The sequence below is a fragment of the Lytechinus pictus genome, chromosome 10 (genome assembly GCF_037042905.1).
Source record: "Lytechinus pictus isolate F3 Inbred chromosome 10, Lp3.0, whole genome shotgun sequence".
Classification (NCBI taxonomy): Eukaryota; Metazoa; Echinodermata; class Echinoidea; order Temnopleuroida; family Toxopneustidae; genus Lytechinus; species Lytechinus pictus.
In genome coordinates, this window is record NC_087254.1 from 16348755 (window position 1) to 16374982 (window position 26228).

General features: G+C 35.6%; 1 protein-coding gene across 3 annotated transcripts in view; it reads left to right on the forward strand.

Annotated features, from left to right (window-relative positions):
• Window positions 1-25979, forward strand: part of LOC129270237 (DNA (cytosine-5)-methyltransferase 3A-like) — a 37212-nt gene extending 11233 nt beyond the window's left edge. For all 3 annotated transcript variants that reach the window (XM_064105429.1, XM_064105430.1, XM_064105431.1), the window contains 16 exons: window positions 644-730; window positions 1540-1701; window positions 2483-2590; window positions 4370-4562; window positions 5496-5588; window positions 7264-7308; window positions 9266-9345; window positions 9990-10037; window positions 10972-11091; window positions 11854-12067; window positions 13296-13441; window positions 15226-15465; window positions 15999-16084; window positions 19902-19977; window positions 21189-21307; window positions 21965-25979. In XM_064105429.1, coding sequence (XP_063961499.1) covers window positions 644-730; window positions 1540-1701; window positions 2483-2590; window positions 4370-4562; window positions 5496-5588; window positions 7264-7308; window positions 9266-9345; window positions 9990-10037; window positions 10972-11091; window positions 11854-12067; window positions 13296-13441; window positions 15226-15465; window positions 15999-16084; window positions 19902-19977; window positions 21189-21307; window positions 21965-22118 — 1971 coding nt within the window. In that variant the 3' untranslated portion in view covers window positions 22119-25979. The remainder of the gene's footprint in view (window positions 1-643; window positions 731-1539; window positions 1702-2482; window positions 2591-4369; window positions 4563-5495; window positions 5589-7263; window positions 7309-9265; window positions 9346-9989; window positions 10038-10971; window positions 11092-11853; window positions 12068-13295; window positions 13442-15225; window positions 15466-15998; window positions 16085-19901; window positions 19978-21188; window positions 21308-21964) is intronic.
• Window positions 25980-26228: the final 249 nt, after the last annotated feature.

Below are 26228 nucleotides of genomic sequence, written 5' to 3' on the forward strand. Positions count from 1 at the left end.
ACTGAACAAAATGTTGAAATACAAGAGGATTGGAGTGAGATTCGACGGCTAAATTATTTGTGTACCTGCCTTTTTATGCCCTTCACAGTTTTATGAATATAAGCAACTTTTAAAAACCCAGTTGTCCTGTTGAAATGAAACCTTGGTGAAGTGCCTTTTTTTGTTTCCAGATAAATTTGCAGGAGTTGAATGTTCATCCAAGTGTTGTATACCTCCCCAACTATAAAATTACATTTCTCCTAAGTCCTACAGATTTCTAATACTGTTCCAAAATATTTTACTTGTGCAGTTACCTGTATGTTCATTCAAGCTAAATTTATGGGTTTTTTTTTTTTTGGGGGGGGGGGGGAGGTTGCAGGAGTTTCTGCACTTTATCGACAAATCATTAATAAATTAAAATTTCATATGATAGAAATTATAAACTACATTTAAATGTAACAATCAACGAGATAAATAATATTGACTAAGACTGAGAATTATATTATACATAAGGCATGTAAACTAGTAAGTTGGATGAAATGCTTGAGATAGCTATTTTAAGCAGAGAACTGCTTGAAGCAATAGCATCCATTTGATGTGACAATGATAAATTACAGGTTTGTTTTCCATAAAAGTGATTTTTTTTCAATTCTCAAATTGATAGCCACCTCCTCTGGATGAAAAAGAAAGTGATGGAAAGGAAGCAGGCAGAAAAACAAAGGTCAAAGTTCAGGATGGTAAAGAAAATGATGTAAGTAACTAGAAAGCTTGGTATTGAGATAGATTTTATAGGGGAAATAGAAGAAGGTTTTGGGCCAAATAGAGATTTTTGAAGGTGAAGAAGATGGATAACAGAAGTTAGAAAATGAGAAGAAGATGAAGGAGGAGGAGAGGGGAGGGAAAAGAAGAAGAGGAGGAAGGAGGAAGGGAAGAGAGAGAGGGGAGGAAAGAAGGGAATGGACATGAGCAGAAGGGAAGTTGTGAGAATGAAAAGAGGAAGGAGGAGAAAAAGGAAAAGAGTTATTTTATTTTGACATTTTCATGCGGCTGTGTCATGTTCGTCAGTTTTGTGGAATTATCAAGAAGGGATTTTATAATGTCAAATACTGATTTTTCTGCCATTAGTCACACCAGGGATTTACGTTACCATTGCAAAGTATTAAGAAAAAGTATGTCTGCCCTCTCAAATTCTAAATTTCCTGGGGTGCATTTTATCCTTGCATCTGAATGGCTTAGGCAGATTTGCCAGTGGAAATCACTGATCATGAAATGAGTACCCTCCAGAAGTGATTTTTTTTCTTTTTTAACATGCATTGATCAGTAGAAATAATTGAATAGATTATCCAGGGATGCCACTTTTCACACTAAAGTTTGAATTTGGATGTTTTCAACACATTTTCGGGCCATAGAAATCACCTTTTTGTTTTAGGAAAAGGATAACTCTAGATGATTTTCAGACTTAAAAAAAAAATCATTTCTAAATGGCACCCCCAGTATTTGTGCACTCGTTTAGATCAATTCCATCTTTTTAATCATAGCTATTTTGTATTTTCTTTCCAGTCTACAGATGCATTCTGCAGAGGACAGTTGGTGTTTGGTAAATTGAAAGGTTTCTGCTGGTGGCCTGGTCAGATTGTCCATCACTATGAGAGGAACATCCGGGAACTTCCTCCTCCCCTGACCAGATGGATCCAGTGGTTTGGAGATGGGAAGTTTACACTGGTAACATCTTCAAAAATACTTACATCACCATAAAAATGTATCCATAAAAAGTTAAACGATGTAGAGCAAGATAAGACAGAGTGGCACATTAGTAAGGGTTCACGTAGGCGTGTGAAACCTCACATGGATGATGATATTTCACATTGCATAATTCAATTCCATTCATTTCAATTGTTTTATTTTCCACTTTCACTTTCACTTTCAATTTCGTATTTACAATTATGATACAATTGACATAGTAACATATAATCACATTTGAAGTATATACAAAAATTGATAACATAACATTACAATAGACAATTATCAAATTGTAATATAAATAATTGAAAGGGAATGACTGCATTGTGAATGCTGTGGATCATTATCCTCCTAAACCTAACCCTAAAGATTATACATGTACAAGAGTCTAAAGGACAAATGCATTTCTAAATATGAATAGCAATGCAACTATAAAACAACGATGTGCTGTGCAACCAATAATTTTGAATCCCACCAGGATCCCGTAACACAAAGGTTAGCGATTAATCGTATGCTTGATTTTTACGATTGATTGTACATTGTAGTCAATGCAATCAATTGTAGAAAAATGTTTTGCGATGAATGCTATACTTTGTGTTACTGGTCCCAGATAAACGGTCAAGTTAAAATATCTATCTTGATTCAATTTCTCATTGTTAAAAAAGCATCTGAAAGGAATTTTTGTCAGATTACGATTAGGGTCATAGGACATCTGTTAGCAGTGTTGATTTTTTGACATTGTCAATGTTCATTCATCTTTCAGCTGAGCCTCAGTCAGGTTGCAGGCTTTGAAGAGTTCCCAACCTTGTTCAGTTCATCTACCTTCCAGAAGCTATCCCTGTACCAGAAAGCTTGCTATGAAGCTCTTAATGTAGGTCAAAATCTTTGCATCTTCAAGATATTCTGTTTTTACCTTCCTTAGATTCCATAAATTAACAATTTGATGAAACTCTGCGAAGCAATGGAAATTGCCGTAACATACCTATACTGACGTTTAGGACTTGGCTAATTAATAATGATGATTATTATTTTAGTACCGTAATAATGACTCTAAGGTAATTATACAGTGCGTATCAAAAAAAGTTTACACTTAGAAAAAATCCTATAAAATTATACATTTGTAATATCCTGAAGATTTTTCCACATTTCAACATTGGTACAGATCCATTTAAGCAAATGACGATATAACTGTCGAAAAATATTTCCGCCTGAGTGAGCACCACTTACTTTTGAAAAGTTAGTGAAAAATGATTTGCGCAGAACTTTGAAATAGTGATGCGAATAAAAGTTGACCTTAATCATGAAGAACACATGGAATTTAGCTAGTAAAATTGATTTGAAGATATCTTTTACCTTTTTAACTTGTTTCCTTGCCCAAAACACTTGGAAGAGTGCATACTAAGTGTTGAAATTTCAATTTGGGTGGCAAAATTGTTACAAAATGCTTGAATGTATCCGTTCTATTTCAATTGACGAAAAGTGCAAGGGAAATGTATGAGAAATGTTTCGCAGGGTAAGTTTGATTTCGCCCTTTCCCCTTGACACAGCATGAAAACGAGCATTTCTGCGCAAACATATTTTCGCGAGTTTTACAATAATGGACAGTGCTCACTCAAGTGTAACATTCTGTCATAACTTTTACTTTCATTGGATAGATGAGACCCAAACCCAAGAATATATGTGAAAAAATTACCCACATGTTGTATATTTTTTAATTCCTAGGGCTTTTTCAAAGTGTAAACTTTTTTTTTATACGCACTGTATAATAATGATTATATGATGATAATTCTATGATAATAATAATAGTAATAAGATAATTATGATAATGTAATAATGATACTTGTAATAATATTTATTATCATTGAATTAGATTACAAATCTTCCATTGCTGGATGCAGCAAATATTTGGCCAAAATTTGGGAGATAATGGGCCTATTCTGAAGTCGAGTTTAACCATGGTCTGACCCTGTAGTAAACTAATGGGAAGCCAAAGATGTCAAAATTTTCTTAAATTTGTATGATTCTCATGTTACCTTTGCTCTTTCCTAATTTTATAATGATGTAGACAATTGACTCATTTACCATCCCAAGACAGTTGTGAATGATATGAGTGCCAAGGAGCTGATTATTAACCTGTACTGTTAGATATTCATGTCATAATTGGCTTTCTATAGTTAAACCACAACTTCAAACCAGAGTTTGAATTAAACCTGACTTCAGAACACGAGCCAATGATATCACCAGATGAAGAAAGGAGAAGAATGCACAGAACTACATAGTTTCTATAAAACTCATTATAAATATTTTACAATCGTAAAAACTTGTATTGAGGCAGTTAAAATCTGTCATTTGCAATTTCAGAAAAACTCTTCATACACCCTTGACCTTTTAATTACATTGGCTCATTCGGAAATGAGATTAATGATAATGATAATATGGTCCATTTATATAGCACAGCTACTATACGCAACTACGCTTGATACTTGGTATCATATTATTACCCCGGCAGTAGCTGAGCCACCATATAGGCGCTAAAGCATTCAAGGGCGAAGTCCTACCGGGTACCTAACTACCTACTCACCTCAAATGATGTGCGTGTATATTATTCAAGTTTACATTGTCTTCATTGTTCAATTCTGATAATGTTTAGCTTGCAGCAAAGCGAGCCGGCAAGGAATTCGACATTGCCGAGCCAATTCCACCGACCCCTCCGACAGCCCCATGTTCTATCAAGGAGAGACAGGAGTATAAGGCTAAGATGCTGGAGAGATGTAAGGTGATGCAAGACTGGGCTTTCGACCGGTTCAACCCTGAAGGACCAGAAAGCATCCAACCATCGGAAGGTAATGATTCATAATTATTAGCAAATGATCACTGACAAGTGCAGGGGTAGGTCTAGGATAAGGGTTGGGGGGGATTCTGCCTGCCCCCTTGCCCTTGATCTGCAACTTGGTGTCAGTGAAAGTACAAAGTCATTCTGTAGGCAATTTTGAAGTACCTGAGCTCTTTTTCTGAAGCAAAGATAAGGAAAAATAAGAGAGGCTTCTTTGTATCACTATGAAGATAGGTATACCATGTATATAGGCAGTCCCTTATGAGAAAAAATGATCATCGTCATATTTATACTATTAATGATCAAACTGCTGGGCCTGAAACTGAAGCCTGGATTAACAAAGCTGATAGAAGCAGGAATCTAGACCTGATAGTTGGCATTGGTACAGTGCATGCCCAATTATTTATTACTTGTTTGTTCTGTTTAATTATTCATTTTATTCCATTACCACGATGAAGAACCAAAGAAGAAAATTGTTAGAATGAAATAGGTAATAGAACAACCGTATCCTTGTATTAAATTGTGAAAATAAGACAAGACACAAAACACATACAGACTCTAAAAATGTGGAGCGTTGTGGCCCAGTGGATTAGTCTCCGGACTTTGAAACAGAGGGTCGTGGGTTCAAATCCCAGCCATGGCGTAGTTTCCTTCAGCAAGAAATTTATCCACATTGTGCTGCACTCGACCCAGGTGAGGTAAATGGGTACCTGTTGGCAGGAATTTATTCCTTGAAATGCCGAACGCTGGAAGCCAGCTGCTTGAGCTACAGCCGGGGTAATAATATTCAAGTCCTTTTGAAGCACATAGAGACGTTATTCATAATGTTTTATGCGCTATACAAGAACTGACTATTATTATTATTAAAAATATTTTTATTAGAGTTACCCTGTGAGTTTCCCAATTAGTATATTGTTCGGGGTTTTTTTTTTCCTTTTTTTAGAGGAGAAGAAAACACCCCCTATCCCAAAGTCACCCACCCCCAGCCCAGAGAAAAAGAAACCTGATCAAAAGGAATCATTTGAAGATAAACGAGGTATGATATGAATACGATATATGATGTGAATATGAATACAGTCCGACCTCTCTTATCCGGCCTCCCCTTATCCAGATCTCTCTATTATCCGGATGCACACTTGCCGAGATTTTTTTTTTCCAATTCAATCTAGTACGTGAGGAAATGAGATTTCAATCTAAACTCAATCCTGTATGCAAACTCACTTTGATTACATATATTTTCCAATATAGTCTACATACAACAACATTATTTTTCATGAAAATATCTCACCCAAATCACCGAAAGAACTTAGGCAGGATAATTTTCCAGTAAATCAGGGCGCAGCGCAAACATTTCATCATGTTCTCTTTTTGTTTCCCGGGAAAAACAACACATGTCTCGCTAGCTAACGCTAGGCTGACATTGCGAAGCTGCAATACCTGCCGCGATGATCTAATTGTAAAACTTTATTTCATCGAGTCATTTTCTTTCGAGGTATGCTCGATGTAAACCTCAACCATTTTAGCAGGTAAATTATCCAACAGTTTTGGCCATCGATCGATTTCATTTCCGTAAAAATACCGCCTATAATTTGCACTGACGCTGCAGTGAATACTGTCTGTACGCGCGCCCACTACAATAGATAACGTGTAGCTACTGCCATTGGGAGGCTGAGGCAGCAGCTGCATGTATTTAATATTGGGTCTCCCAGATCAAGATAAATCCCTTATCCGGATTGGTGCCGGTCCCAACGTGTCCAGATAAGAGAGGTTGGGCTGTATGATATATGAATAGTATACAGAAACATTTGTATTAAGCGATATATAAATGTTGCATGTTATTATTATTATTATTTTCTATTTAAACAGAAATGAACCAGCAGCCTTGATAGTCTCACCTAAAATCCTCAACTACTCTCATCCGGGCCCCATCTGACAAAGAGTTACGATTGATCCAATCAATCTCAATTGTATGGAAATCCATCCATACCATAATTTTTTTCTACAGGAAATTAGCTGTATCTCCTTAGTAAACAAAGAGAATCACACTGAATCTTCAAGAGAATGATGAACGTATGAATATACATCATATCTAGAAAATATTTAAACAAATTTGCATGTTAGATGTTGACGTCGCTGGCCGTCCATAGGTGAGGTTGATCGGATTAATCACAACTCTTTGGAAGACAGGGCCCTGACAGCAGCATTCACCACCAAATACATTCATGCCACACTAACTATGCTCCAAAGAAGCAAAGCAATTACTTTCCTCTAAAAAAAAAACAATTTCAGTTTTCTGTATGAATAACGTTATAGGCTAATTCATTCTCCCTATTCTTGATGGTTATCTCAAAATGTTAATTTTTAAGACTAGTTATTTATAATACATAGACAATTGGAGACCACACAAAGTATTGGTCATTTTACTCTCCCTGTAAGGGGGCCATAAGAGGGGTTTGAGGAGTATGGGGGGAGGGGATTCTGCAAGTGACATTGTAAAACAATTACATGAGGTACTGAACGTACATGGGGTGAGAGAGTTGTGCTGTTATTTCTCTAAGAATACTGCAGCTGACCGGTTGTGTAGGCATTGGTGTTGGTTTGCTTCTCATATAGACACCAGAAATAGTACATAATAAAATAGTAAGGTATAAAATATTTTGAGTTTGTAGTACAGTGTATTGAAGCTCATTTTGACATTTTTCTCATTTCAGGAGAGAGTATGAAGAATGTAAGGGCTGGGAAAGTGACAGTTGAAGGTATGATGTATTTGGCATGCATCATTTCTTAAGTTGCATTCAAAATACTGTTTGAATATCTCATCAATATTATCATCATTTTAATCATCGGCATATCATTTTTGTCATTATTGTGATTCATTGCCTTTCTACAGTATTATTGCATTATCTTGTATACTAGTCTTGAATTAATTCTTTAATTATGTCGCATATTTGAAATTGGGAACATTTATGCATTTTGTGTCACTAAGCTGATATGGTTTTACATGTGACCAGCAAACCGAAATCCCAACAATAAGGGGGTGTTGGAAGAAATTATTTGCAATCAATCGCCAATATTCTGTTGTAATTTTACAATGAATAGATCAATTTTAGCTGTAGTAAATCTGATCACACTTCTTCATAAAAGAAGCAGTTCAGCAATCAATCACAAATTTACATTTGATTTAAAGAGATGTGATTGATTTAGGCACGGAAAATAGACTTGCAACTGATCGCAAGTTTCTTGCAACGCCCCATATATAATATAAATAATATAAGGGAAGGTTCTATTAAATAGTTAAAGCATTAATTTGGTCTTCAAAAAATAAAAATAAGGCAATTTGCTTATGTGAAAGAGTAACACTTCTTCTTCATACTGTAAAAAGTTGAAGTTGTGAAGTTAAATGAAACACAAGATACAGGAGGTGGTTTTTTTACTGTTTTTTCCTGGACAGCTTGAAAATCGAGATTGTAGTGTGCAAACCTCAAGCTTGAGTGAACCCAAAACTTTAAAACCATGTTTTCTCCTTATTCTTTGAACATCACCAAATTTCTCCCTTTATTCAATCAAGTAAATGTGGGTTAATGTTGGTGAATTTTGACAAATTAAAATCATTTTAAAGCTTAGGGTTTGCTCTGTCAAGCTCAGTATAAAATCTCTAATTAATTATGAGCCACTTATTGTTGGTTTTGGGGTGGCAGATCACACATTATCTTTATCCCTATTTTTAGGATTAGCCTAATAATGTAAGAAATTTCATTTATATGCGGGCAATGCCATAAAATGATCGACCTTTTTGTACGTCCGACCCCTATTTTTCTCAGGTCTTACTTTTTATAAACTGATCAAGTCATTGTCCTTTGATAACATTTCAGACTGTCAAAAGAACATGAAATCAGAGACAGAAAATTTCATGAAGGTCCCACACATATGGGGGGTCCGACGTACATATTTCATGGAATTGCCCATACGCAAAGTACATGTATACTAGTGAGACAAGAAAAGGATAGTCTTCCAATGTCTGTTATGTATCAGCCTCGCATCCTTTGGCAAGGCGTAGATATACACTTTACCACTATCCACCCAGGGCTCCGTAACACAAAGGTTTGCAATCAATCGCTAAATACCAATGGCCAATCAAGATCGTTGTTGCACACGCACTCTGTTTAAAATACTGACTGGGAACCAATCAGTGCGGTTCTTTCGTACTTGAAATTCATCGCAAACCTTTGTGTTACGGAGCCCAGGTGTTAAATGGGTACCTGGTAGGGATGTGAAAGTCTATGTAGTATGCCTATTTACCGAGCCTTAGGACTCTTGTTGGAATGCTCTATGGGGAGTGGAGAAAGTGCATACATTGTGTGCAGGCATGCCAGGATCCGATGACAGATTAGAAGTGCTCCGTGGTGTTACCATTGTCCGTACGAGGAATTTTGGCCGGGGCGTGGTGCTGCTATCGTTCATAAACTCTTTGGTTGGCGCCTGGTGCAGGCCCAGCGCTGGTCTGGTGCTCATAAAAGCAGCACCAAAATAGCCTGGCCCAGGTGCGAGCTATTTTAGCCTGCGCCATTCATAAACTCAAAATTTTACGACTTAGCGTGGGCCTGGTCCGGACCAGCGAGTTACTGAAAGCGGTATTAGAGATTTTATTCTAATGTATTAAGCACTATGTAAAAGTGGAATGTTATTATTATTATTATGTATATCTTCTCGTAGATATCTGCATTGGATGCGGTAGTACCAGCCTGGCTGCCAAACATCCACTCTTTGTAGGAGGCCTTTGTGAAGTCTGTAGGGTAAGACAAAGTCATGAGGATGATAATGGCAGTAATGATGATAATGATGAGGAGAACATTGATGGAGATGATAGATTTGGTGATGGTGGTGGTGGTAATGATGGTGAATTTGATGATGGTAATAGTCGTAAGAATGAGGACTTTGATGATGATGATGATGATGATGATGATGATGATGATATGAGGATGATGGTGATGATGATGATGAGGAGGAGGATTAGGATCGTGATGATGAGGATCGTGATGATGAGGATGATGATGATGATGATGATGATGATGGTGGTGGTGATGGTGATGATGATGTTGATGATGGTGATGATGATGTTGATGGTGAGGATCATGATGATGATGATGATGGTGGTGATTGTGCTGCTGATGATTATGATGATGATGGTCATCATGATGGTGTTGATGTCAATGATGATCATTATCATGGTAGTGATAATAATGTCGTTCATGATGGTGGTGGTACATGGTATTGATGTTCATCTTCGTAGTGGTGGTGATGATTCAGAAATTGATGTTATGATAATGATGAAGATGATAATTTTTCAATAAACTTTACTTTTGATTACTAAATTTATATAATTATTTTTACGGTCTTTTTTATTTGATTTCTGATTATACAGATTTTTTTTTTGCAGATTGAGTACTTGGAAGTAGCCTACCTGTATGACTGTGAAGGGTACCAGGTATTTCATTTTACTATTTAGTTTTATCATGATCAATAAAAGTTTTTATCGTTTCATTCTTCAGAAATATATTTTATGAGGAAAATGTATATTATGCATAAACATAGTGAACTGTGTTAGGCAGAAAATAAGGTATTTAAAATTACTTTATTAAAGCCCTGTTCTTGCAGCCACAAGTTATGAATAGAGAGAAAAGGCATCAGCATAGTTGCTGATGTGGTGGTAACCCCCCCCCCCCACAAAATATTGTCACACAAAATGTATATTTTTGGTGTGAACATTATTGTATTGCATTTGTCTGCATTATCAAAGTGTACCTTACTTATTTTACTATGTTGTCTACAAAACAATTACAGGAAAAGATGGAATAACCATTTCTTACATGTGTCCAAGATTTTACTGCCTGTTTGCTTCGCTCTTCCAAATTTCAGGAATATCAAAAACTTGTCCCATTAATGCTACTGCACACCTTACTATTGGTCTGTGACCCGATTTGGGAATAAATCGTACTAAAATTTGATGCGAATATTGACAAATGGAACATCTTACTATATAAAATTTCTAAATCTTTTTATACTTACAAATTTGTGACTGTGCTACCATCCTTATGAGGATAAAAGCAATTTGCCTCCAATATGAAACTTATTTTGACTTTACTCCAAAAAAAGGTTTGCAATCATTCAATTTGTTATATTAGTATTCTTACAGTAAATTTGAAATGAAAAATAGTTTTCATTCACATTTTCAGAAAATAAACAAAATGTGATTTGTTCCAAAGTCGCATTGTGGACCAGTCATAAGGTGTGCAGAAGCTTTTTTGCCTCATCCAATGTCACTGGAGTGAGATGTAGTGAGTGTTATCCCAAGACAGCAGATTATCCATCAAAATTGAATCTGTTACACTTAGGCGATTCATTGTTTTATTTTCCTGCAGGCTCATTGTTGTATCTGTGCCGAGGGTGACAAGATCACGCTTTGTGATAATCAAGGTTGCTATCACTCTTACTGCACAGCTTGCATGGATTATCTTGTTGCGCCACAAGAATCAAACAGGGTGAGTAAGAAACTTTTTTTTCTGATCGAAAATTCATCGTTAGAACACTGAAATGTATGAATACTATATGTTGTAATTTGGTTGAGTACCTCAAAACAATTTTAAAAATGCATTTTCCTGTTTTATAGTCAACAAATCGCATGAAATGAAACATGAAAGATGGAAAGAGAGTGGCTAAGATTACTCGTCAAGAGAAAGAGGTTGTTTTAATTTTAATTGAGTTGTTTGTAAGATATAACATAGAAAGGGGTTGTTGCAATTGCAGTAAAACGTTTGTAATTGTAATTGAATTGTTCACATAACTTTACACTTCAATTCAATTCAAGACTTTATTCCAGACACAGCTGCATAAGCAAAGGTCCATATAAACAAACAAAGTATACATCAAGACAGACATACAGAGATAAAGCTAGATGGAACAAAGAACAGATAATTATGTATAGAGAGTAGAACAAGGTATAAAATAATCACACTAAAATTATACTAGAAATTAACAATGAATACACAAAACAAAATGACAGCAATGTATAAAAAGTATACTGAAAACATTTACATATGGCAATATAAGTAACTTGTTTACAGTCTAAAGATTTTTCTACAATATAGCAGGTCCTTTATAAAAAATGGTGGATTTGTTAAGTTCAGCAAATGGCAAAGAAGGGTGAAATTTACTTCTATTTCATATACTATAAGAATGCATTGAATGCTACGATGTGAAGTACTTTTAAACTTGACTCTTTCTTCCCACTTATAAACCTCAAGGTATCCAACCAAGATCCTTGGTCCTGCTACCTCTGTTCGGGTGACCGTTGCCATGGTTACTTGACACGCCGAGACGACTGGCAGGAGCAGCTGGTGGAGTTTTTCAACCGCGATCAGATCGCCGATTTTGAACCCCTGCGAATGTACAAGCCCCTCCTCCTAGCTGAGCGTAGACCAATCAGAGTCTTGTCTCTTTTCGATGGACTAGGCACAGGTAGCCTGTAACTTTTTGTAAAATGTATCATTAGGAATGGGCTATAAATGGATGATTTTGGGGGTATTTTGTGTTCCTTTTACCTTATCTCAACTGGCAATATTTTTTGTTGTGGGTCCGAGAAAAAAGTGTGCCGGGTCAAAATCCAAAATGGCCGCCTAAACCCCCCCCCCCCCCATCACATTTTTGGTCACAACTGCTTTATTTGGTGGTCTTTTTCTCTGGTTTTGGTTATCTATTCATATGTAATTGGGGGGCAGGCTACTTGTTTTTCCTAAAATTAGTATTTTTAAACCATGATTTGTATAGTTAAAAGGTGATTTTACTTAAATTAACAATTTTTTAGAGCCCCTTTCAGCCAGAAATGTAGGTTTCATCGTCTTGTGGTTCTTGGATGTTAGACGATACCAGTTGAACAGTAGCAATCAGCTTCATATAGCTATATTGCTTTTATTCCTCTAATTTGGGTTTTATGGATATTTGCGAAATGTACTATAATACATCTTGTTGATATCTATTTTCACTGTTTCTGTTATGACTTTTATTATTGTTTTGTTATATATTACTTTTGTATATTGTATATTTTGAAATTCTGATACTTATGTGAATGCAGAAATAAAATGAAATCAACTAAAGTCAACCAAACTTAAGTTATCAAAGCAGTAATCAAATTTGGATATTTTATTACGGATGTCGCATGTATTATGATATTGTAATTGTAAATGTTGTATGCCACTATTGTAATCTGTAAGGATACATTTATTAGTAATAATGAATATGTAAGGCTATATGACACTGCAAATGAATATTATATTTTATTGTTGCTTGAATAATCAGTGGTTTATCAGTGGAAGAACAGCATATATGTATTTTTCACTTGATCTATTCCTTTGACCTTGCAACTTGCAATCATTTTTTTTGCGTCCCCAGTGCCTGGCTGCAAAAAGCGAACTGAAACACTGTGACCTGCAGGTCTCTCCCAATGTAACTGCTATTTTAACTCGATATATTTGGGGTGTGTCTGTGTCTACTGTACCTCTTAAAGGACAAATCACGCAAATATCCATATGACCTTTCCTTCTTGACCTTTGACCTTAATATTGCTAGGTATGTTATTGTTATAAGGAGCTTGCTTTGTTTGAGTGAGAAGGCTGTCACTGGGTCTGTTGTACATTACGAGGGACAGATCAACCAAATGTTCATGACTTTTCACCTTTGACCTTGCCAGGTATGCTTGTGTTGAAGGAGCTTGGTTTTGATGTGGAGTGTTACTATGCATCTGAAGTGAGTGAGGAGGCCATCACTGTGTCTACTGTACGCCTGAAGGGACAGATCAAACAGATTGGCGATGTTCAGAAGATCACCCCTAAGGAGGTACGATAAACAGTAAAAAAAATCTTATTTTAGAGAGAGAGTAGCAGCAGTCTGATATTACTCAAACATTAGATACAAATGTTTTATGGAACAATTAAAAAGTTCAATTGGAATGATTAATTTGTTGGGTGAAAACGACAAGAAATAAGATATTCATTTTGACAAGTCTCCGATGATACCACAAGGGTTATTCACGCTACTGCTGTGTGAAGTAAAAAAAAGTTCTTAAACTTTGAACCAAGAGGCACAGGGCTCAAATCCCACCTTGGCTTTGATGTCCTGTAGCAAAGCATTTGTCTACATTTGCCAGGTGTAAATGGGTACCTGGGGTCCGTCTTACAAAGAGTTGCGATTGATCCGATCAATCGCAACTATGGAAAGCCAGCAAAGTCAAGATATAAAATGCATGTTTGTTCAAATTATTTTTAGATATGACTGTATATCCATAAATTCAGTGATTTCTTGATAATTTGATGTGTTCTCCTTTGTTCACAAAGGACATTTTGCAAATTTCCTGTAGAAATGTTTTTGACACTGATGGAATTCCAAAGAGTTACGATTGATTGGATCAATCAATCATAACTCCTAATCAATTGTAATTCTTTTTAGACAGGGCCCTGATATGCTCAAGCTCAAGTTACCAGCTCTGGGGCCCGTTGCAGAAAAAGTTACGATCATACGCAACTAAAAAAATATTGAGCAACTTGATTTTCAGCCAATGAAGCACTCGTATTTATTACTTGCGCTTGATATTTTAACCTGCGTTTAAACGCAACTCTTTCTGCAACAGGCCCCTGAAGCATCATGAGCATCACAGCATGCTGTGTATGAGTGTGATCCAAGTGGTAACAACATAAATAGAATTTACTACAATATCTAAAGGCTTTGTGACAAGTATCAAGGATTTTCGTAAGAGTCTCAGAGACTTATCCAGCACGACATATTTGAATTTCCATCCATTGGAATTCATATTTGTAAAAGAAATGTGTATGTATGGCCCTTGATTTTGATTTATATTTGTAGCAAGATGAATTTAGTTCTTATGTTAGTTAGGCAGTCTATAGACCAAGAGACATTATTTATAGTATTATTCACTGTTCACACGTATTTTATGTAAAAATACCAAAGATTTGAAGGAATCAGTCTCGACTAGCACTTGTGCTACCTTCTGGTTCCTTCTTAACAACATTCAACCATATACGTATCTTTTTGATAGATTATCAATATTGGAAACTGTGACTGGGATCTTAAAAAATGTTAAAACATTTGTTTTAGGTTTATACACGCACGTCACATTTTATGTATTCAGATTTATCGTTTTGTATTCTCATTTTATCCTTTATAATGTTAGCAATTACATCTGTATACTAGAATAGTTACGTTTGTGCTGTGATGTTAACACATTGTTATCGTTATTGTTATTGTTGTTAAGTAAATAAATAAACTCAAACTCAAATCATTTGGTAAAGATTCAAATGAATATGAAAAATCCATATTTTATTGTTAGAAATAGAAATCTGAGAATAGAGATATTCAAAAAATAAAATGATTGTGGGCTCTGCAGCCACTGTGCAGTGCCAGATCGACGAGGCTATATCCCTTAAAATGTTCAACGCCAAACAGGGCAACTCCCATCTATTTACGTATTTTGATCTGACGTGGCTGGAATTTCAAACCCCCGACCTCCGGGTTGTGAGACGGACGCCCTACCAACTGAGCCAACACACCGGTTAGTGTGATGTGCTTGTTCCCATATTGATGGTGATTTTGAATTTTGTGTACAGCTCAAATCGTGGGGACCCTTTGACCTTCTCATTGGGGGTAGCCCATGCAACGACCTCTCCATTGTCAATCCTGCCCGAAAGGGCCTCGGTGGAGGGACGGGCCTCCTCTTCTTTGAGTTCTACCGGATCTTGCGTGACCTTCAGCCCCTTCCAGATGACCCTCGACCTTTCTTCTGGCTGTTTGAGAACGTAGTGTTCATGGGACGCAAGGATAAGCTTGCCATCTGCAGGTTCCTTCAGGTGTGTGTTTTTGTCTATTCATGTGTAACTCATATTTCTTTACCTGTGTTTTGTTTAGGAATTTTCTGCTTTACCAATCAAAGTTGTCATTCTAAATTTTCAGCATATTTTTCAGCTATAGAAAACACAATTTTTTTTCCAAATGTGCCCATTTTAGATAAGTATCACATTTTTTATCAAATCCCATCTAGTAACGCTACAAGAAAAGTAATCAAATTTTTTTTTTTTTTTTTTTTAGTAATTCCATAACGATAATTTAAAAAATAATGGGTATTTGTATAGCACATATATCCAACTTGTTGGGTGCTCAAGGCACTCCTCTCTCTCTATCACCCCAGCTGAAAGCTAGTCTACCATTTCCAATGCTCACATCCTTTAACCCAATGTGCTTAATAGGCCCTGTGGTTAGGCATTGATCCCCATTGCCGGGTCTCTTGGTAAGGAATCAAAGCCATAAGTCCTCTGCTTTATAACTTAGCATGTTTGCCCTGCGTGAGTTATAATAACCATCACTATTTGTTCATGTTTCTCAGTGTAATCCTGTGATGATAGATTCCCGTCACATGTCGCCCACCCACAGAGCCAGGTACTACTGGGGAAACCTACCAGGAATGCATCGGTAAGAAACTTCAATTGGTGCTGAGCTGTTGAAACCATTTAATTAAAAAATATATATTTTAGAGCTGATATGAAAATAGTGGCAAACTCATAGGCCCGAATTCACAAAGGTGGTTTTGAAAACCCACGGTTAAATCCATGGTTTATGCAGATTTCCTGTATAAATTACGCTTAATTTAGGGTGTATCGGGTGCATGTATAAAAAATTTCCAATGGTGATGCGCGATTTTGTCACAGTGCGCCAAATTGACGCCTGTTACCATGGTTAGATATGCTATTTCATTAATGAGTCCACTGTTTGAAGAGTGGACTGCTTAATTCAAAACAGTGGATTCATGAATAAAACAGAGTGGATAACCACAGCAGCAGCAGACCTGCCAACCAGTACGTTTTTTGCGTATTTAGTACGTTTTTACAACCAAAATACGGCAGTACGTTTTTCTTTAAAAAAATAAGTTTTTGTAAAAAATAAAATTGTAATTTATTGAGAAAAATCATCTCTATATGTCTCTATTTTATAAAACTTACACAAATATGGTTATTAGATCAATGTAATTTCAGGTAACTTGTTTTTTTTTTCAATCATTTTGTTAAAACCAGGGTGAGTTATACACATGTTTCAATGTTTTTTTTCCATCTGCAAGAGCAGTGCGCATTTTAGCTTGCATGCAGCTTAAGTGCGCGATGAGTGAGTGCGCCATGCATTTTATTATGAAGTACACTTTTTTGGGGGAAAAATACAGTTTTTTTTATTACAGAATACAATTTTTCATTTCCAGAGTTTGGCAGGTCTGCAACAGGCGTCAATTTGGCGCACTGTGACAAAAGCGCATATGGGCATTTTCACCACAGATGGACACAGAGGCAAAAAAATCAAGTTGATATTCATGTCAAATGCTTTATGTTTTTTAATAAAACAAGACCTGAAGTTTCTGAGACACAAATTTTTCCGACTCTGGCAGCCATTTTTTATTTCAAAATGGCTGCCAAAGTATGGATACAAATTAGTGTTGAAAATAGCGTATTGATACATATTTTGTTTTGACAGATTTTTAAAGAACAGGTTTGATCATGATGTTTTCGCCTGTGATTTAGCTTGCTATTATAACACTTTTTAAAATCCCACAGAAAGAAACACCAGTAATTCATTCATCTGATAAAAAAACATTGATGAAGTATGTGATATGGTATGTAATGTCAGTTACCGAAAACATGAACTTTTTTTTCTCATTTCCTGGAAAAGAGGATATATAATATGAAACTTGGTAGATTTCCTCTCTAGGTAACACCCCTCCCTTCTACACCAAAATTAAAGATTACCAATTAACAATGAAGCCATACGGTACCATTAAATATATGTAATGTCAGTTACCAAGTGGAGAATGTAATGTCAGTTACCATGATAAAACGTTGGTTACCAATATTGAAATGCAAATATGTGGTCAATTTTATGGAGAAGAAATATTGTACACTTGTTATTTAAGTCTCACTTTAAAAGTCACACCAGAAGGAGCTTGCTATTGACTTTTAAAAGGTATAGTTCACAAGGAATACTATATAAAATTATGAAGGAAGTTGCATTCCCATCGTGCAAAAAAAAATTACTATGAAATTGTTTTGTACATGCACTTACCAACTACCAAGTACTTAATTGTTTGTATCAGACAATTTTTTGTTTGGTTTTCGGGGGGGGGGGTAAGGGGTACTTTTCCCAACCTATTGCCTAAATCTGCAACATTTTCAAGCTTAACATTGTGATGAAGGGGATTTCCAGGGTCCCTTTTTTAGTTTCTAGGATTCTTTTGAGCATTGCCTCGCTAAAAGTAAATTCCTGGTTTTTATACCTGTTAGTGTGGATGTGTGATACAATTTTGTTTTTGGTTTACAAGTATAGATGAAAAGTGAAATTTGACAGTTCTGAGCAATGTTGCATGGATCTACTAAAACTGTTTTTTTTTTTAATTTACAAATAGTTCAGTTTCAGTTTAGAAGCTGGAGTTTATTTTTTATTTTTTGTTGACAGCTAAAAAAAGAAATTAGCAAAGAAAATGATTAAACAAATTATGAAGAGAATTGAAATCGGACAGATATGAACAAGCATTGCTTGCACTGACCAGAATAGAAATCAATAAAACTACATGGCTGCATGAGATTCGGGGGAGGGGTACGTGTAGCCTAGGGGAGGAGACCCTTATTCATTTTGCCTTTTTTGAGGGGAGGGGGAGGTTGGAGAAGGAAAAGGTTTAAAAAGTCAATATAAAACTGATGAATATATTATGGGTGTATAGTCAGAAAAATCCATGTGTACAGTCAATGCAATATTAGATTACTATAGGAAAACATGTAGCTGCTATGACCCCACCAAACCCCCCCCCCCCCCCCGAGTAAGTAAAACATACATTTCTTATCTTTTGATAATTAAAAATGTGAAGTATTATGAAACTTTTATGATTTTAAAAAGCCTTACATTTAAGTACCAAGAAAATTATGCCTTTGGAAATCATGTAGCGCTGGTAAATGTTAATGTGTATTGTCAGTTACCGACAAGTAATGATAAAAATGTTCAAATCAAAGAAAGGAATTAAGAAAAAGAAAAAGTTTTTTCATTGAAATGTTCCTAGAGACTCTGGTATACTTCCACATCAAGCTCACTTTCATGTGAAGCCCTGCACAGAAGATACAATGCAATGATTCCACACATTTGACTTCCATGTGTTATCTCTATGGCAAATTAAGTGTAATGTCAGTTACCGTAATGTCAGTTACCAGCATGGTTGTGGAAAAATTATCATAGCCCCCAAAAGACAAAAACGAATTGTTTAATATTTTTACACATCTTAACCTACTAACGGAGGTATATTTACATATTCAAATTATTACTCTATCTACTCAGGGACATGAGATATTTCAATTTTAATGAACACCCTGAAATTGCATATCCTTTTGCGTAATGTCAGTTACCGACACATTTTTGCTTGCTGATGCGTAAAAAAATGTGGTTACATAGGAAAACTTAGTATCAGAGTATACAGCAAGGTTCACTTTATTAACTCTATCAAAAGCAAACTCCCATCATTTGTTGTTTTAGAGATACACACAATGAAAGGTGTGAAAACATTGTGCCGTGTAATGTCAGTTACCGTGAAAATGCCCCTATCAGCATTGAAATTCTTGTAATATATGCAGTAAAATAAACGTAATTCATACAGGAAATCTGCATAAACCATGGACTCAACTGTGGGTTTTTAAAACCACCTTTGTGAATTCAGGCCACATTGTCTTAAAACAGTCTCCTAATTCATGTAGAGAATTGTTTCTAGGCAACAGAAGATTGCTACCCGTGTCATAAATTAAAAAATATGTTGTTTTTTTTCTTCAAAATTTTGGATTTTGAGGTTTAAGCTTTACTTACCTCGACAAATTTCATCACTCTCTCAATTAAGAGGAACATGGGTTTGAATCCCAGGCATGGCGTTGTTTTCCTCAGTAAGAAGTTTTATCCAAATTGTGCTGCACTCAACCCAGGTGAGGTGAGAGGGTACCCGACAGGAATTGATTCCCTGATTAATTTACAACTCACTTGTCATAGAGATTGGCTTAACAACGTGGAAAAATGTAAATTTGTCCATTGATAAGAAACTTTGGAAGGTCTTATTCATATCTTGAGATTAGGAGTAGAATTGTACTGAAAATGCAAACAGAAAATGCAATATTTGCTCATAGAATAAGTAAGTTTTGCTAATTTGGAGGCAAGAAAGCTTGTATTTCTAAGCATGAGATCTAAACACGATACTTGTATGGTGTACTGTTTCTTTCAGGCCATATGTGGCTGGAGCTGACAATCCCCTATGCCTTCAAGAGTGTCTGGAGCCACACTGTGATAGACAAGCTCAGGTATGTAACAAGATTTTGTGATCCTCTAAACTAACAGTTACTTGACAAACCCCTATGCCTTCAAGAATGTCTTGAGCCTCATAATGATAGACAAGTTCAGGTATGTAGCAACATTTTGTGATCCTCTAAACTAACAGTTACTTGACAAAACCCTATGCCTTCAAGAATGCTTTGAGCCACACTGTGATAAGCAGGCTTAGGTATGTAGCAAGACTGTGTGATCCTCTAACCCCAAAATACTGGACAATTCCCTACGCCTTCAAAAATGCCTTGAACCACTCTGTGGTAGACAATCTCTGGTACTGACATGTATAGCAAGAGTTTGTAATCCCTCCAAACCCTTTGCAGGCAGTCACACCAATAAGACTGACTCCAGACCGATCAAAGCTATGACGTTAAGTTGAATGGCTAACCACTGGCAAAATTTGGAGTTAGATTTGTTGGCGTGACTGCACCAGAACAGTTATTTGACAAGGGGTCCTCTGCAGAGGGAGTTGTGTTTGATTGCAATGTAAGATATCAAATGCAATTTCTAAATACGCTCTTCTGATTGGTTTAAAAATCAAGTTGCATTAGATTTTTGAATATGCAATTCATTGCGCCTCTTTGTGCGACCGGCCCAAGATCAATATTATATTTGCCTATTGAAAGTTATGGTATGTATTATATTTGTAGTCGATGATCATAATATTGCAGATGTTGTCTTTTTGTGATAGAAGTGGAAAAATAACGGTCATTCAGAAATAACATTAAAAAAACCAATAATCCATTTTAATGATATTCAGTTTTTATATACACAACCTGCCTCCATTGGAATCAGTTTTAGTGGTCACTATAGGCAGGTGGCTGTTATAGACGGGTTCTTATACACACAATCTGCCTCTATTGGAATCTGTTTTAGTGGTCACTATAGGCAGGTAGCTGTTATAGACAGGTTCTTATACACACAATCTGCCTCTATTGGAATCTGTTTTAGTGGTCACTATAGACAGGTGGCTGCTATAGACAGGTTCTTATACACACAATCTGCCTCCATGGGAATCAGTTCTAGTGGTCACTATAGACAGGTGGCTGCTATAGACAGGTTCTTACCCATACAATCAACCCCCATGGGAATTGGTTCTAGTGATCACTATAGGTAGGTGGCTGTTATAGAGATGTGGCCACTAACACAGGTTTGACTGTATTTCACAATGTTGTGTTTTTGGCAGTTCTCCAAGGTTGGGACTATCACGACCAACGCCAACTCCATCTGGCAGACCAAAGATGCAATCTTGCCTGTTATTATGAACGGCAGAGAAGACGGACTATGGTCAACAGAGTTAGAAAGGTAATTCAATTATTATTATTATTTCATTTTTGACCTGCCACCCCAAACCAAACAATAAGTCACCCAAAATGAATTTTGAGATTTTCATTCATCTTGAAATACATGTAGCATGTCCTAAGCTTTAAAATGATAAATAACTTATCAGAATCGATTAGCAATATCCCACCCAAGTAATGGATTGAATGCAGAAGAAATTCAACAAGGTTTGAAGTTGAGATTGATTCACTCAAGCATGAGATGAACAGAATGTGCAATGTCAATGAAACTTCCAAGCAGTCTGCAGAAAAGGGTGTCAAAGAAACTCTTGTATCTTGTCTTTTATTCAACTTTACAACTTCATTTTGGTCATTTTGCCTCCGACGAAGATTCTGCTAGGATCGAAAGCTTAGGCCCCTTTTGACTTTCTAATTTACTCCATTGGCTCTCTTTTATTAGATAAGCAGTTTTCAGCAGCTTCTTTTTGCCAACTTCATATTTTGGCAGTATAAGGAAGAAGAAGGGATAGAGCTTCATTGATCTGGCATTGCACAGTGGCTGCTGGGCTCATGATCATTTAGGGAAAATTAATTTTTGAAGTATTTCTATTATTTCAGATTACTTTTTTGAACAATAAGATATGGATTTTAAAAAAAGAAAACTTTCTTGTCTTCATTTCAGATTGTTTGGATTCCCGGACCATTACACCGATGTCGGCAACCTTGGTCGCGCGGCTCGTCAGAAACTCCTCGGTAAGGCATGGAGTGTTCCCGTCATCAGACACCTGATGGCGCCGCTCAAAGACTACTTCGCATGCAGCGGACAGAAAGAATAAGGTCAAAGGTTGTTCATCCTGAGTGTTTGGATTTGAACATGGATACCAAGTATCCATATATTTGCTTTCACTAAACTTTGGAAAAGAGAATCCGTTTCAAATAAAATGTGGATTTGATTACTGCACTACTCAAAGACCGGTTTATATGCAGCAGACAGGAAGAACAAGGTTAAAGGTTATTCATCCTGTATTAGTAGATTTGAGCATATGATTGTGGAAGGGATAACTATCTATTTGTACTTTGAATGAACCTCAGGAAATTAAATGGGTTTGATATGTGTCCCACTTTTGATGCCAGTGGAGTATTCAAAGTTCTGAAGTCTTCCAGTGTCAAGGACTTTTCAAGTACAAAGTGTTCAGCGCGTATACTTTCAATCCCACTAAACTTCAGGTAAATGAAGTCTAGTTCTCACGAAGTCCGTGTTTGATTTTTGTCCCACTTTAGATGCATGCAGTGGATGGCAATTGATGTTTCTAGTAAAAAGGGTTTAGCAAGTGTACATTCAATTCTTCAAACTTCAGGACAATGGAATCTGCAGTTAATTGTTTACCAAATATGTTGGTGGGATTTCTGTGCAAGAGCTAACTGTTATGTGGTATGACTATCTTGCCAACATATAGTAATATAGCTATTAGGAAAAAAAACTGATTAGCGTATTGATTATAGAAAAACAAATCTTTACAGTACCTCAAGAAAAATGGAAATCGATAAGTTACTACTTCACAAGACCTCTGGGTTTGAGATGTTAGGTACATGCATGGAACTATAAACAGACAGTAATTATATTTTTCAAATTTTAGTGTCAATGATCTTTATTTAGGACTTAGAGGGCATGAAATATGCTTTAAAATATCATCCATCTTTGGGAATAAAATTTTTTTTTAATTACTTGTTAGTGTGATTTCTACTCAAGAGCTTATTGCTGTCTGGAGATTGGCCATCTTGCCGTGGAACAGTCACAAGAACAAAATAATAAAAATCTTTTTAATAATACCAGAATATTAAACATGTACATGTATCTTTCATTGCAACTAAATAACTGATTGTGCAATAAATATGAGTATGCAGCCCATGTTAGTATCAAAATATGTAAATTAGATATGGGGTGCACACACACGCACACAGAAAAGGTTTTATTTCTGATAATAGAAACAGATTATGTGATCAGATCTCTGTTTAAGAACTAAATGCTTTTACATGTAACAATTAAAATCTTAAAGACATAAGATATATCATGTAAAGCAATAATAATGTATGTGTCTGTAAGAAAATACTTGGTTCTTTTGATATGTATAATTATTTAAAGATTGATTTACTTGGACATTGTAATGGTTGTATTGTTACAACTAAAAGCTTGAATAAGTTTGAGTCATTCTGTAAGAATGCAGAGATCATTTCCAAATGATACGGATTCCAAATCTCTCCTGAATTTCAAAGCAGTCCAAATCTGCAGCAACTGAAGCATCATAACACCCTGAAGAAATTGATGCACTTTTTGCCCTGAAACTGAAGTTATGTTTTATGATTTGTCTTCATGTTCCTAACTGTGGGTTTTTTATTTTCTTTCACATATACATAATAGTTTTTGTTTCTGTTTCCTAAGAAATTGAAATCAGTTATTTTTTTTCTTTTCTTTTAAACTTGATTGTGTTCTTTTTTAAAGTATTATTGCGTTGAATATATGACGATTTCTTTTTCCTTTTAACCTTCCTGTAACATATACACTTGCATGCTGAAATAAGTTGGAGTGAAGGATGTTTTAGTTTTTTATTAAGTTTTCTGTTTTCATTATAATGCAGGCCAAATTAGTCCAATATATGACACAGATGTTTTTATGATGTTTCATTTATTTGGACCTCATGGGACTCCTCATAAACCTAATGGCCCTTATTCTGAAGTCGGGGTTTAAGTATGGATAGCCAATTGTTACATAAATCATTAATCATAGAGATATCATATTTCATCTCATTTGGCTCTTAAATCTTTCATAATTGTCTAGGAAGTATAAATACTTCACCTCCGATGAATCAGGAAAGAGCACAGTAAACATAAGAAACATACAACTTAATAAAAATTTTGACACTTATGGCTTCCCATAATATTAGCACAGAGTTAGACCATGATCTAAGTTAAACCTGACTTCAGAATACGGGCCTATGACGTTAATTTTAATAAACATTGTAGAGGTTCTAAAAACTCTTCTATGATTGAAATAGCTTGAACTATTTATATACCAATTACTATCATCTAAGCCATGCCAAAGTGTGGACTGAGAGTAGGAAATCAAAAGTTCTGATCCTGCTAATCATTTTGATTGATTGACTTTTTCATCGTAAATTTCTTTTTTTATTAATTTGTGCAATCAACAGTAACTGTTACTGAAATCATTTTTTTTGTGTGTGGGAATTTCGTAAGAAAATAAAAATCAATATTTTTGTGATGTTTGTTGATACTTCAATCAGTACTATGAGAAAGAAATATGCTATATTTTACCTTGAAAATTCATACAATGCCTTGATTCATGTCTAGAGGTTTGGTATTGCTTCTTCCTTTGTAAGACACCAAAGTCACCATTTATCTTCGCACAGTAATTACTTTTTCGATGATGGTAGACGATTGATACATGTCATACATGCATAGTTCTATGGGACCATATTCTGAAGTCAGGTTTAATGTAAACTCTGGTTTAAAGTTTTGGATTATCTATGGATAGCCATTGGTGACATAAATCTTTAACAGTAAGGGTTCAATGTATCAGCTCATTTGACGGGCAAATCATTAAACTGTCTGAAATTGAGAAATAAGAGTTGTTTTCACCATTAAAGAATTAGAAAGAGATGCATTAAAAAAAGGTATACAATTTAAACAAAATTGTGACATTTGGCTTCCCATAATTTTAGGTCATTGTTAGACCATGGTGTTTATTTGTCTATGTGAGAATCAGGAAAGCCCTTTGATAATTTATTTCAGAGAAGAATCCCTTATATTCAATATCTCCCTGATTTCTGTAAATTCTCTGTGAATTGCAAAGTTGGCAGCTCTGTAAAGTTTATAGTTGATGCGAGTTTTACATAGCATTAATTGAATATGCTGTCTAGGTGACTGACCATTGTTAAACTAATGGGGAGCTACAAGAAACTTGCAATCAATAGCAAGTCTTTTCAGTCCATGAATCAATCATTTGTCTTGTAATTAATGACAAATTTGCGATTGCTTGCTAATCGGCTTTTTGAAAAAAAGGAGTGAAATCTGATTTGCTACAGCAAATAGTGATCTGTCACTTATAACATTCCAACAATATATTTGAAATTGATTGCAAATATTTTCTTGCATCACCCCCAAAGTTTTCTACAAAAGGTTGCATTTTAACCTTGTCAGCAAACACCACATTGATAATCTTGATTGAGAAACAATATCTAGTATCTTTAAAGATAAGTATAAACAATTCTTCTCTGGTTTAAACATAACATTTTGTCATCTTGCCATAAAAGAATCACTTTCTTAACATGTGTGATTCATGTTTCTAATGTTTTTATCAATCCATCTTAAAAAAAAACCTTTATTATATAATAACAGGTGTCTTTAGCCGATACCTTGTTGCTTTGGTTTTGTCTGTCATGAACGGGGGGGGGGGGGGGGGGGGGGCATATCACCTACATTGCCCTCTTTGATATGAGACAGTCAAGACTTGTGATATTGTTTTAAGTTTATTTTTGTTTTACTTTCTGTTGAAATCCATAACTTGAAAAGGTTATTTTCTGTGTTTTCCTGTTTTGTTAACTTGTTTATCCATAGCTTTATTTTCAAGAAGATTTTTATGTTTATAGTTTTCTAATAAAGAAATAATATATGATTAGAACTACATGTATTTCCTGTATGGGTGTCGCATTCTTGAATTGTCCATGAATGGGTTATTCATCATCATCTGCTGTAATCTTCAAGGGGCTCTGCATCTCGGAGATATATTACGTTATGAAAATTGAAAATGAATTACTAAAGAAGTTTTGATAGGAACAAGGCAAAATGAGATGATGATTTTTCCTAACCTGAACAAAGTTCGGCAGAGACCGAGAAATCACTTTTCCTGTTAGTCGATTAGTCATCTAGGG